General features: G+C 37.8%; 4 protein-coding genes across 4 annotated transcripts; 2 read left to right on the top strand and 2 right to left on the bottom strand.

Annotated features, from left to right (window-relative positions):
• Window positions 1-1,331: 1,331 nt before the first annotated feature.
• Window positions 1,332-1,865, top strand: LOC142628689 (uncharacterized). Its single transcript, XM_075802734.1, has one exon. It carries the CDS (start codon window positions 1,332-1,334, stop codon window positions 1,863-1,865), a length of 534 nt encoding a protein of 177 aa, XP_075658849.1.
• Window positions 1,866-2,368: 503 nt separating this feature from the next.
• Window positions 2,369-2,902, top strand: LOC142628688 (uncharacterized). Its single transcript, XM_075802733.1, has one exon. It carries the CDS (start codon window positions 2,369-2,371, stop codon window positions 2,900-2,902), a length of 534 nt encoding a protein of 177 aa, XP_075658848.1.
• Window positions 2,903-3,664: 762 nt separating this feature from the next.
• Window positions 3,665-5,131, bottom strand: LOC142628687 (serine carboxypeptidase-like 42). Its single transcript, XM_075802732.1, has 3 exons — window positions 4,874-5,131; window positions 3,897-4,004; window positions 3,665-3,753 (listed from the first exon to the last, which is right to left on the bottom strand). The coding sequence occupies exons 1-3, from the start codon at window positions 5,112-5,114 to the stop codon at window positions 3,665-3,667; spliced, it is 438 nt and encodes a 145-aa protein (XP_075658847.1). The 5' UTR covers window positions 5,115-5,131.
• Window positions 5,132-9,763: 4,632 nt separating this feature from the next.
• LOC142628686 (serine/threonine-protein phosphatase 7 long form homolog) lies at window positions 9,764-11,280 on the bottom strand. The gene is made up of 4 exons (XM_075802731.1): window positions 10,727-11,280; window positions 10,587-10,626; window positions 10,007-10,408; window positions 9,764-9,916 (listed from the first exon to the last, which is right to left on the bottom strand). Exons 1-4 carry the CDS (start codon window positions 11,278-11,280, stop codon window positions 9,764-9,766), a joined length of 1,149 nt encoding a protein of 382 aa, XP_075658846.1.
• Window positions 11,281-12,459: the final 1,179 nt, after the last annotated feature.

Raw genomic sequence — 12,459 nt, 5'->3', positions numbered from 1 at the left:
TTTCAGCTCTCTTAATAAAACATTGTAAATTATAGTGATTCAAGAAACACGAACTTCTCTTATTAGTTGTAAGGTGTAACGTATTAATTTTTTAAAAATTTGTTTATAGTTGTTTAAAATTTTTTTTAATGTTAGCGACCATGTTATCTTTATATTTTCCTTGAGGCAATATTTGTAGTTCATATCGAATAAAGGTGTTATATCTTGTAATGAGTTCGGTTGATTTATATCTATATTATGGTGGGGAGGTCTGCAATGATGTGACTTATGGAGTGACATATGAAGGGCCTGGTACAAAGTTAGAAATTATTCAGCTAAAAAAACGGCGGGAGATCAATTTGAAGAAGTTGAAAAAGAAAATTATGAAAGAGCTGAATTTGGACCGTCGGTTGCAGGACATAAAAATTACATATCGTGCTCCTCTTGCAGTGTTCAGTGACCGTATTGTCTTCACACCTATTGAAATAAAAGGAGACAAGCATGTTAAGATTATGTTTGACAGGATAAACTCTACGCCCCAATTAAAAGCTGCTGAGTTGTATATAAGTGTGGAGCCTCGTATAGAAGTTGGCGGTGAAGATGTGCAACAAACAACTTTGGAGGGTGGTGGCGGGGAAGAATTCCAATCATTACATGCAGATAGTCATCTGACTCTTACCCCGTCCACTATAGTTGAGGGTTATACACTACCATGTCAAGAGACACCAACTCCAATGGAGGCTTGCAGATCTAGTTATCAACAAGAACTTCTTCAATCTCTAGGGGGGGAAGGTGAAGACGAAGACAGAGATGATGTTGATCATGGTAGAGATGAGTATGAAGAGATGATTGGGAGAGATGACTTTCACGAGAATACTATAAACTATGAAAATGTTGACAATGTCTGTGATGATGTCGTGGATGATCATGATGATGATGCTATAGAGTTTCAAGATGATATAGGCGATGGTGATCATGCTACAGTCCCTACATATGAAGCTCATGGCCTGTCATTCCATGCAAACACTTGGGATAATGTTATTGATCCTTCAAGTGTTGAGATATCATTTTCATCAAGTTGGGGGCGGGGAATGAATTTTAGCAAAGGGTTGATTTTCCCTAATAAAGAGGCTGTGAAACAGGCATTAATAGTTTACTCTCTGGATAACAACAAGAATTATATAACTGAGTGGTCCAACTAGAAAAGATTTTGTATGAAGTGTGCAAATGAGTCATGTGCATGGAAAGTCCGAGCATTCTCGCAACCGAAGCTTAACGGATTATGGGCTGTCAAAGTATTTGGCGGTCCTCACACTTGTCCATCAGTTGGGGTAAACAAAGATGGCAGAATGATGGATTCGAATTTTCTTGCCAAAGAACTGCATAAATATATACTTGACGATCACACCAGCAAAATAAAGGATCTCCAAAATCTGATGAAGGAAAGGTTTAACCACGATATATCATACTACAAGATATGGGATGCGAAACAAAAGGCTATTGCAAACATACATGGGAATTGGGAAGAGTCGTACCAAAAGTTGCAGAAGTTGTTGTTGGCATATAAGGATAGCGATCCAGGTACACAAGTAAAGTTTCGGTCGATCAACGGGGACATACCGGGTACTATTATATTCAAGTATGTGTTCTGGGCTTTTGCTCCTTCCATTGCTGGATTCGCACATTGTAGGCCAGTGATTAGTATTGATGGAACTCATCTTTATGGAAAATATAAAGGAAAGTTGTTGATTGCAATGGCTACCGATGCTAATAATGAGATTTTTCCGCTTGCCTTTGCGGTTGTGGATGAAGAGACGGGGGCCAGTTGGGGATGGTTTTTAGAATGCTTGCGGACTGCAATACGGGATGTGGTGGCATTTGCATAATATCAGACCGACATAAAGGTATAATATCATCCATTGCCCAGTGGCCCAATAATTATGTTTCGGTATATCATAGATATTGCATTAGACATGTGGCCAGCAACTTCAACACCCAATTTAATGACAAATTCTTAAAGTCTTTGGCCTTGAAAGCAGGATACGAGCATCAAGATCGCAAACTTGAAAAAATATTGGATTGCCTTAAGGAATGTGAACTCAAATTCAGTAAGGATCCCAATCCCAATATAGCAAAAAAGAAGCCGTACTCCTATCTAACGAAGGAGGGTCTAGATAAGTGGACACTGTCACATGATGGTGGACACCGCTATGGGGCAATGACTACCAATATGTCTGAGTGTTTCAATGGAGTTCTAAAAGGTGCACGTGGACTACCCATATCTGCATTGGTTGACTACATTTAGTGCAAACTTGTCGCCTATTTCAATGATCGGCGCACTAAAATATTGGGTGATATTCAACATGGTCAGAAGTTCAGCAAGCATGCCATGGAGAAATATGAAGCAAATTACGAAAAAGGGACAAGACACTATGTGAGGCCATTTAACCAGCAGAACGGTGTATATCAGGTTTGCACAACACATAATCCACACAGCTCTAATGGGGGAGACCATAGTCATGAAGTAAGATTGCTGGAGAACACATGTACTTGTGGCAAATGGGAAATCTATAAGATCCCTTGTTCACATGTGATTGCAGTTTGTATCAGGGAACATGTCAATGCAATGAGGTATATTGACCCATGTTATACTTTACAAAAGCGACTTGCCACCTATTCACATGAGTTTTGTGTGCCCAAGGATAAGTCATTATGGCGGGAGGTTGCCGGCCCAAAGTTGTACCCTGACCTTGAAATGTTGCGAGACAAAGGTCGACCTACGTCAACAAGAATAAGAAACGAGATGGATTGGAGGGAGAGTCAACCCAAGCCGAAATGTGGAGTGTGTCACGAAGAGGGCCATAACCGCAGGAGATGTCCGAATGTGATTCGCGCATCAACAAGCAGCCATGTTCCAAACTAGGTAAGCAACGCATGCAATTCAACTAAAATCAATAGCTATGATCTTGAAAAAAATCAATTTCTTTTCATTCACATCTTTGCACATATATCCTCATAAAGTAGCACTGTGTTGTTATTTGTTACTTACCATAAAACAATACTGCATTATCTATTAAAAGTTTATGTTTGTGAGGAGCCACAAAATTACATTAAATGTAATGTGCAGCGTGTTCCTATAAGGCAGATCATGTTAAATGGATTACTGCAAATTTGCAAGTTTTGTTAATTGTGGCTGTTCTTTTCCATCAGTCTTAGGTTTCCTTTGGTAGATGAACTAATTGTTTCCTAAAAACTGAGAAACAATAAACAATTAAAAGCTTTGTTCAATAATTTACATTGTACCTAGAAGAATGACCACAAATTCATCTTTAGCCAACTTCAAACAGAATAAACAAAATTTCGCTCAACTAAAAAACGTAATATAACCTATAACAAAGAATATTTTAGAAAAAAAAAGGCTAAGTAAACTACAAAAGTCTTCTTTAAAATTAAACAAATAGAACCTATTGTAACAGCCAAATCATGTCATTGTCACAAATCATGTCATTGCCATAGGAACAATGCTGTGAGACTTCTCATTGTGTTATCTGGATACTTTGGATGGAACATAATAGTCACACTTTTGAAGGTGTGGAGAGATTTGTGGTTGATCTTTAGGCCTTTTTCTTGCGTTTTCCTACTTCATTAGTTGATTTTATGGATCATTTGTCTTTGGTTGTAATCGTTAGGAAGCTCCCCAAGTATAATCTGAACTTGTGTTCGAGTATGACCATCCTACTCCAGCCGGTGACTCAACAAAAAGGAGATTTGATGCTACAGAATGAAAAGAATAGGAACAATTTGATGGATGCATTAGTATCACAATTTAAAAATTTTAAACAAAGGGAACTTTAGTCCATACTACATGATCCAGCCAAATGAAAACAAAGTTCCACATAATATGCTAAGTGACTTACCTCTACTCCATGACATTGAATTTTTTCGAAGGCTTCGACCATCACCTCTAGGATAAAATGGACCCAACTCTGTAAAGGCACCTCCCCCAATAGAAGAACAACCTGGACCTGAACAGAGAAAATTACATCAATAATTGTGTATAAAAGTGTCAGACTTAAAAAATAGTTTCAGTTTTTTGTCCCTGTAAACGAATGAATTTTATTTAGTACTAATAAAATTTACATCCTTTCTCATCCTTATTAATCAAGCCCATGACTCTTCAATTGCAAGCTCAAGGGACAACAAAATTAGTGCTCTCCCCATCTCACTTCTAAAACTAACAAGAGAACCAGCAAATAGTAATTTAGTAGAGTTCCATTCCCTAGGATCAATCAAAATTGAGTTGCTAAATGTCTGAATCTAAAACATAGATTTTACATTTAAAAAGGTTTAAATGTTATGTATTCACCAAAAGATTAGAGATGAAGTGCCTGTTGTCAAATTCCAAGTTTTACATTTGCCAAGGAAATATTCTGCTTCGCTTTTTTGACTGACAATTGGCACACTGTGTCATCCTTAAAGAAGCTAAATTGAATTCTAAATTCTAAACAGGACATCTTTTTTTTTTATTTTATGCTTTAAGAGTCCTCAAATTTGGGCACCTAATTATTTGGAAAAGGCAAAAAAAAAAAAAAAAAAAAAGAAGCACAGATGAGGGAACAAAATTTAATTTGGCATAGGGAAAAACAAACAGAAAACTTGAAAAGAGTTAAAAAAGAGAAGAATAACTTTCCACATAGGAAGGGAAAGTAAGTAAGCACAAGATCCAGAAGTACAATGAAGTAACAGGTTCAAGATTATGAAAAGAGACAAAGTAGAAGGAACAGTCTCACTTAAATACTTAAGTAACAAACATCATATGATGAGGAAGTTAAGTGCAAGCACAATTGAACAGGAACATACAATAATATATAAGAAGTTAAAGAACAAAACCAACCTCCATTGAGCCACAGAGCTAGGGGCTTCTTGTCAGGTTGGCTCTCTGCCTCAACAAAATAGTAAAACAGACTCCTTCCTGCCTTGACATCCACATCAACATACCCAGCATACTGTCTAAACTCAACCTTAGGCTGTCCAGGCAGTTTCACAACCAGATCCTCAACTGGGTACCCCTTCACACTAACCCCCAACAACACCAACAACACAACCAAAACCCAACTAAACCAACAATGACCCATCTCAGGAATTCTCAAGATACTCCTAAAAAACCCCACTCTTCTATTCATTCCCTTGAGAATTCCCTCTATGACAGCAAAGAAGTAGCACAAGTATGTATAACCCAAAAAAGAGTTAGTAGTAATAATTAATGAATATAATGCATTTTTCAAAACAAATTCAGATTCTGTTATACCATATCTGAATGGAGTTTATTTGGTCATAACAGGCACGTGAATTCTGCCGTGCTGCGTTGCTTTAACGAAAAAGACGCAAAATATTTCTAAAGTTAATAAGACTGGTTTTTATAGAAGTTGCTATATGTGCTACATTGTCCAGCACATAGTGCAAGGTTAACAAGTTTTTTTTTTTTTTAAGTAAACGATGTTAAGAAGTTGCAGGCTACAGCTGGGGCACTAATTTATTGTGTCTCACCTTGGCTGTTAAAAACTATAAAACTTGAAAAGAGAGGGTTAAAAAAATAACCATTTTCAACAAATGCATGTAATACCCTTCTTATATCCTAATGAAACTTTGTATAAACTGTTAAATATACCCATTACTCTATTTACACACCACTTGAGAGAAAGAGGTGAAAAAGTACCAGGGTGTACTAAGCGGCAAGTTCCAGTTTTGCATCTTTCAAAATTGAATGTTGATAAAGAAATCTATTGAATCCAGATCATTCCCTTCATCAAATCCATCACGATAGTTCTCCATGGATACAACTGTACAACCAATAACAGATGCCACCTTTTCTGCTAAGCTTCAGGGACCATTAGATTTACGTTACAAATTAGAACCATTCACAATAAAACAAGCAGAAAATGCTTTCACTCTACACAAATCTGCAGGGGAATAAAATATTAAAGCATTACACAGCATGTATACCTTGTTTTACCAGAACCGCTTGGACCACCAATGCCAACTGTAACAAGACCATCTTTTTTCTCTCGTAGTTCTTGGATAGATTTTACTAATAAGTAATATCCATGATCAACACATATTCAACACATTTCTATATATGTGGTGTGTAAACATACTCATCAAAATACTGATTGTTAATAATAGCTATCAGCCAGGCCCATTAAAAAATATTAGAGCAAATTATCAATATGAAGACAAAACCACAGCATTATATATATATTCTACATAGGTATCCTAATTTCTAATATGTGAATTATCTTGGTACTACCTCTTCTCTGCACCATACAGCTCCAACTTATGGACATCAAAACGGAAGATTCAGACACAAAGCAGCATCAAGAACACAAGTGGCCAAGCACCCCAACTATAACCACAACATAAACAAACACATACACACAGATGGGTGATTCCAAATACCCTTCCCACAAGTAGAAAATTAGATTACATTAATAAGTAGAAATGCATGTTCTCATTAAAGAAAATTAACTACAACACTCTCAATCCTCATGCAAAACAGTAATTATGCTAGAGGGGAAAAAATGGGAAGGTAAATCATAGACTATAGATACAGGAATTGCCACTCTAAATCTGCTGTAAAACCTTCTCAGCAGCTGCCATTGTTTTCTGGATATCTGCAGGAGTATGTGCCAAGCTTGTAAATCCAGCCTCAAACTGTGAAGGAGCAAAATATACTCAACTGTTTCTTTCCATAGCTGGAAATGCACTCTAAATTAGATGGTTGGCTTTGCAAGATCAAAATATTCTTTGTTGTTTTTCATATCCTATTACCTTTGAAGCTTATGTGACTTGTCTTTATCTGATTTCTTTTCATTGGTTTATAAAGGTGCGGCAATGGAGGTAAACATTTCTCATCGAAGCCGAAATTTTGACTACTGCTGATCTTGCACACCCTAGTCTCTTTAACAATGGAGAGTCAATATTTACTAGTCCAGAAAAATCAAGACTGCAAGAGCACTGAATCAGCATGACCAGCAAAAAAAATGGATGACCAGCAAGAGGACTGTTATTAAGTGTTTTGTTTGTTTAAATTCTGGAATTAGACTGTCAGTAACCTCTAGACTGAATTTCAAATACAGTATTTAATTTTTAATTTTTGATTATGAAGTTGTTCCAAAAATGGATGTTTAGGATAGAGATATTAGAGGGTCTTTGTCATCTTCAATGACTGATTGGTTAAGTGGCAGCAGCTTTTTAATGGAAAAAGGCACTCTTTCTTGATGGCAATAGAAAATACTAGATAACTAGATAAATAACTTAGGCTCAGACCCTTTGCTTTTTAAAAAAAAAATAAAACAATACTTTATTAGAAACATAAGTTTGGCTCAGACCTGTGTGATGATGAAGCTGATATTTGTAATGCAAGAACTAAGAAGCCTGCTACATGTAAGCTTGTTTAGATGATTACACAGTGCCACCATGATCTTTTCAGACTCAATTCAAAAGAAAACATGTTCAGAGAATTTAAGAAAAGTAGAAACTTGTAACTAGAAAGGCACAAGAACTAATAAATCAAAAGACTAAATTACAAGGATGTGAAATTAAGGTCAACATTCTTCACTAAAACAGAGTAACTACAATAACATGAAATAGACAAGAACATGCTATTTTTTGATAAGCAACGAAGGTTGCTGATTGAACAGTACAGTTTTACAAAAGAAGATGCCCATTTGGTCCTGCTTGCCCACCCCAGTCAAGCTATCATCAACAGTGCGGCCTATCATTGCAGTGCGGCCTGCATAAACCACAATATACAGCCAAATCAAGATTAGTACGATATAGCATCTTATATATATACACACACAAACTAGGTAAGAGAAAACAAATGCACTGAACAAACCACCATTGGGAATATTTGAGTTAGTGCCTATAGCTGAAAAGCTGCTAATGTAGTAAAGGTGTTAGCTTTGAGATTGAAATTAGTACTCAAGTTCATAGTTTCAATCTTCTAGGACATGGAATTGGAGAGCATCCCATCAACCTGACCAGAAAGATGCAGGAAGTTCACCATTTAGCTCATTAGACCTCAAATCTAAGTGGGTCAGCTCTTTCAAGTTCCCTAAACTTAATGGAACCAAACTAGATACCTTATTACCAGTAAAATTCAGCTTCACCAAACTACTCAGCTGGCCTGTGAGCTGGGATTGTCACAAATCTTTCCCTACTCAGCTTCACCAAACTACTCAGCTTCACAAATCTTTCAAGTTCCCTACTCTTTCAAGTTCTCACAAATCTTTTATCTCACACAACCACAACACTGCTCATATTATAAAATAATTTTTGATAAACTACATAATTTTTGCTGGTTTACAGTTTACAAAATGAATTTGATTGAGATAGTTTACAGTTTTCATTACTAATTGATATTGGAAACCTCTGTTCATACCATTTACATTGTTTAAACTCATTCATTGATGGAAATCTTTCTCCTTTACACATTCTCTCCCTCCAATTTCTCAAGTCAAATACACTACTCAGCTGCCTCTCAAAAGTCATACCGTTTACCTTTTGTTTAAGTCATTTATTAATGTCAATCTTTCTCCTTTAGTAATCCAATTAACTAACAGAATTTTTCTTAGCAAGCAGAGAAAGTAACAAACAGTCTTAGCAAACTCAATAATCCACCAGTCCAAAAACCTTGAACCTCTATCTTTTTTAGTTCTTTGAATGCTCTGGGTTTCAAAACTGTGGTGTCATCTACTGCATCAACGATTGTGCTAAAACAACTTAGAGATCAACATGCCTAGGAGTAATTCTATACTCATTTGTTCTGAAAATTTACAGAATTATAGATAGCAGATAATAAAGTTAAATAAGTAATAAATAATCAAAATGACAGAAAAAATACCTAAGGTTACATATCAGATATACCCAACAAAATTGCAAGTTTTGTAAAGCAAAAAATCAAGCAAAACTCAGACTTATAACCATAAGAAGTCTAGCTAAGAAGAAAAAACAAATTGGCTATAAAATCAGAACTCACAAAGGGTTAGCTGCATAGGATTCCAAGACTGCAGCAGCCCTTATAGGATTCCAATAGTCATGATGCACCATCCCCTCGTTTACTTCTTTTCTGGTTGCGTCTGGTGTATTGTTTGGCCGGAACATGCTCTGTTACCTGCTCATAATGTTATATTTTAAGCTGTCACAAACAAACAAATTCATGCACAAAGAAACCCAAAAAATATATGGAATTACAAAAACAGAGTAAACCACTTGGAATACCAGGTGGGAACCTGTGCCGCATCTCTTTGGTTGGATGGCGCGAGTCGATTTCCGTTTGGGTGGAGCGTCAGCGTTTGCATCCTGTGGCTGCTCAGCTTGGTCACCTTGCCCCTGCTCAATGTCACTTTCATGTGGATGCGTGGCTTGTGGAACATGTATCAAGGTAGAGGAGGTAGGAGGTGATTGTGTCTGACTTGGGCTGGTAGACATAAGCTCAACGTGGGGTGTTTGAAGGCTAGGGGTGGGTATAACTATCTGGGGGGAGCTATAGGACGGGGCCATGGGTGAGTGGTGGTCAACGGTGGTGGTGTGTGGGGAGGACTCAAATTCAGCATGGGTAAATAGCGAGTGAGATCCAGTGTCAATGGGAGGGATGGGTGGCATGGGAGGGCTGGTTGTGTCCTCAGGGGTGGACACAGGTGGAACAGGAGTCACAGTGGCCAAAGGAGGGGTAGGGGCAGGTCGATAACGTGTCATTGGAGCAGCTAAGCTCGTGCGGGCCCTACATCCGGTATTTCGATCGGTTTGCTGCTTCATCATTGGCTGGCACCTCGATACGATCAACCTCATCCACATCCTCAAGGGCCTTCTTAATGAACTTATATTCATAAGATTCTTCGTTGAACCAGTTGAGGATAGCCAGTTGGGTTGCAAGCTGTCATTAAATCACGGGCATATATTAAGTACAACACATACATAACATCAAACATAACATATAAGTGAAAAAGTAATTAATGCACATTACCAAAATGTCCATCTTAGCACTAGTGCGGTCGATATACAGTCGAGTGATTCTACGATACCACACCATATATGGATGATGACGTGACATCATCTCCTCCATCCTGGGTGCATTACAAACGTATTCGTCACGATCATTCCACTTCTGAATATGGACTGCATGTTCCACTGACCAATTTTTCTCTACCTTGCCCCTCGCATCTATTTTGTGCAAAGCATGATTGGTATTAGCATCTGTGGGTTGTTCCTGCTTTAGCCTAAACTGTCGCAGGACACGATCGGGTAGGTGGAACTCTACAAGCCAAAAACATATAAGTGGAACGGTTGACCTCCATACGTTACTTCCCTCAATGCTAAAACTAGGAGGAAGGTGGCTCAAGTCATTTCCGTATGGCTCCCACTTAACCTACAAAAGCCACCAAGTAAAGCAAACACATTCAGTCTATTCCCATAATTTGCATAACAAGTACCACAATAGTTGGCAATGAAAAACTTTTTGAAGGACATAAGATGTTATGGATGTATAAATATTATATCTGGTCGGGCCGTGTCGTGGCAATTTGATTGCGATATGCGGAAAGCACGTGCGTGGGAGCATTCTTTGTACACATCGCCCATGTCCACCTACAAGCAAGTAACATTGCATGGTCATTAGCATCATCTGTTTACGTATAAAAATGTGGCATAATACATGAGTTTTACTAATTATGCAATAGATACTTACTTCATAGCAAGAGGAATTGGTGGTAGTGGTGGACCATAAACACCCTCGGGTTGGGGCACCATCTGAGGGGACATATGTGGGAACCTAACATATATCCACAATTGGACCAAAATCAGTGGTCCGCCAATCTGCTTTGCCTTCTTGTCGGTTGCATTGCACAGCTGCCTATACAACCATGATAAGGCTGCACTACCCCAACTATACTTGCGTGGATTACGAAGGTTCTGCATGAACTTTAACCACATGAGATGGACCCTATCTCCGGACTTGTCAAGAAAAACCATATCTCCTAGTAGGGCTAGTATATAACAACGAGCATACTGATGAACTTGAATCTCATTGGCATTCGGAGGCAGTGGTTGTCTGATTCTTTCAACAAGTGCGGGTATTAGAATCCTTTGACCTTTTAGCACAGTTTGAGGGCCATTTGGAATTTGAATTCCAAGCATTTCAGCACACACGTCTTCCCAAATTCTTTTAGAAGGCCCAACCATTGCCTCACCCTCAATGGGCAACCCCATGATAACTTCCACATCTTGCAATGTGATCGTCATCTCACCATGTGGTAGGTGGAATGTATGGGTCTCTGGGCGCCATCACTCTACAAATGAAGTGATCAGTGCATGGTCAAGCTGTATGGATGGGACCAAGTGCAAACCCTCTAGACCAAGTAACCTCACAATGGCAAGGACACGATCATCTACCATAGGATCTTGAAGTCTCAATTCTTCATGGCGACTTCGACAATCCAGTGTGCCAGGAGGATCCTACAAATATTATAACAATAGATGAAAAACGTATGCAAATATTTAGTATTTATGGCTAATTAGAGTTGTGACATGAATGCATAGTTACATAAAACTCATGCAATTACATGTCCCCCAGGGTTCCACAGTAACTCAGATCGATGTTTAACTTGTTCCGTCAATACACTACGATCAATAGGTCCAGGATCTATCGTCATACTGCAAAAAGTTTATGTGTCATAAGGCATAACAAGAAAAGGAGATCAAAAAAGTCAAGCTCAAGCAGAACATGGATAAAGAGGAGCTATGCTCTACTAGAACAATATTAATCAAGGGAAACAATACAAATGACTTGGCTTGAACTGCCACATTCGTTTGCCCACCAACACAAAAATTGAATTAGTCCTAACATATTTCAGTCAACCATTAGCACATAAGAAACAACTAACATTCAAGAGCACTATCTACACAAAGTAACTAAGATACTATTAAACTCATAGAAAAGTAATCATGATTTGGGCAGATTATATAGGTGGAAGAGGGAGAAAGAAATAATTAGAAGATTCAGAGGCATAACAAGAACAAATAAAATAAAAACAAGTATGTATCGAAGTTTTAAGTCGGTGCTTCTGTTGTTTTGAGTAATTGACAAGTCTGAAAACTTCTAGTTTGTTTGAGAAAGCTACAAAAATTGAATCATTCCAGATAGCAATGTACACAAACATGATTTGGTTGATTATATAGGTAAATCATGATTTGGTTGATTATATTTGGGCAGATTAAATTCATAGAAAATAAATAATTAGACGATTCAGATGCATAACAAGAACAAATAAAAACTAAACCCAAATCTCCAAATCACTAAACCTAAAAACCAAATCAAAACCCATTTCAGCCAATAAATAAAGAGAAACAAATCACATTAGAGAGAGAGAGAGAAAACAAACCTGCTGGTTGATGATGGATGGAGAAAACGACGGCGTAGGA

The sequence above is a fragment of the Castanea sativa genome, chromosome 3 (assembly GCF_040712315.1).
Source record: "Castanea sativa cultivar Marrone di Chiusa Pesio chromosome 3, ASM4071231v1".
Taxonomy (NCBI): domain Eukaryota; kingdom Viridiplantae; phylum Streptophyta; class Magnoliopsida; order Fagales; family Fagaceae; genus Castanea; species Castanea sativa.
The sequence above is the reverse complement of the archived record's forward strand: the minus strand, read 5'-3'. Positions and strand labels throughout refer to the sequence as shown.

What these genes read in the sequence shown, in the direction of transcription:
- LOC142628689 (XM_075802734.1), top strand. Translation starts at nt 1,332, where the DNA reads ATGGATTCGAATTTTCTTGCCAAAGAACTGCATAAATATATACTTGAC.
- LOC142628688 (XM_075802733.1), top strand. Translation starts at nt 2,369, where the DNA reads ATGGAGAAATATGAAGCAAATTACGAAAAAGGGACAAGACACTATGTG.
- LOC142628687 (XM_075802732.1), bottom strand. Translation starts at nt 5,114, where the DNA reads ATGGGTCATTGTTGGTTTAGTTGGGTTTTGGTTGTGTTGTTGGTGTTG. An exon ending in AGCTCTGTGGCTCAATGGAG is followed by an intron (nt 4,005 to 4,873) that starts GTTGGTTTTGTT and finishes TTCTCTGTTCAG; the next exon opens with GTCCAGGTTGTTCTTCTATT. An exon ending in TTCAATGTCATGGAGTAGAG is followed by an intron (nt 3,754 to 3,896) that starts GTAAGTCACTTA and finishes TTCATTCTGTAG; the next exon opens with CATCAAATCTCCTTTTTGTT.
- LOC142628686 (XM_075802731.1), bottom strand. Translation starts at nt 11,280, where the DNA reads ATGACGATCACATTGCAAGATGTGGAAGTTATCATGGGGTTGCCCATT. An exon ending in CCAATTCCTCTTGCTATGAA is followed by an intron (nt 10,627 to 10,726) that starts GTAAGTATCTAT and finishes ACTTGCTTGTAG; the next exon opens with GTGGACATGGGCGATGTGTA. An exon ending in CAAAGAATGCTCCCACGCAC is followed by an intron (nt 10,409 to 10,586) that starts GTGCTTTCCGCA and finishes TGGCTTTTGTAG; the next exon opens with GTTAAGTGGGAGCCATACGG.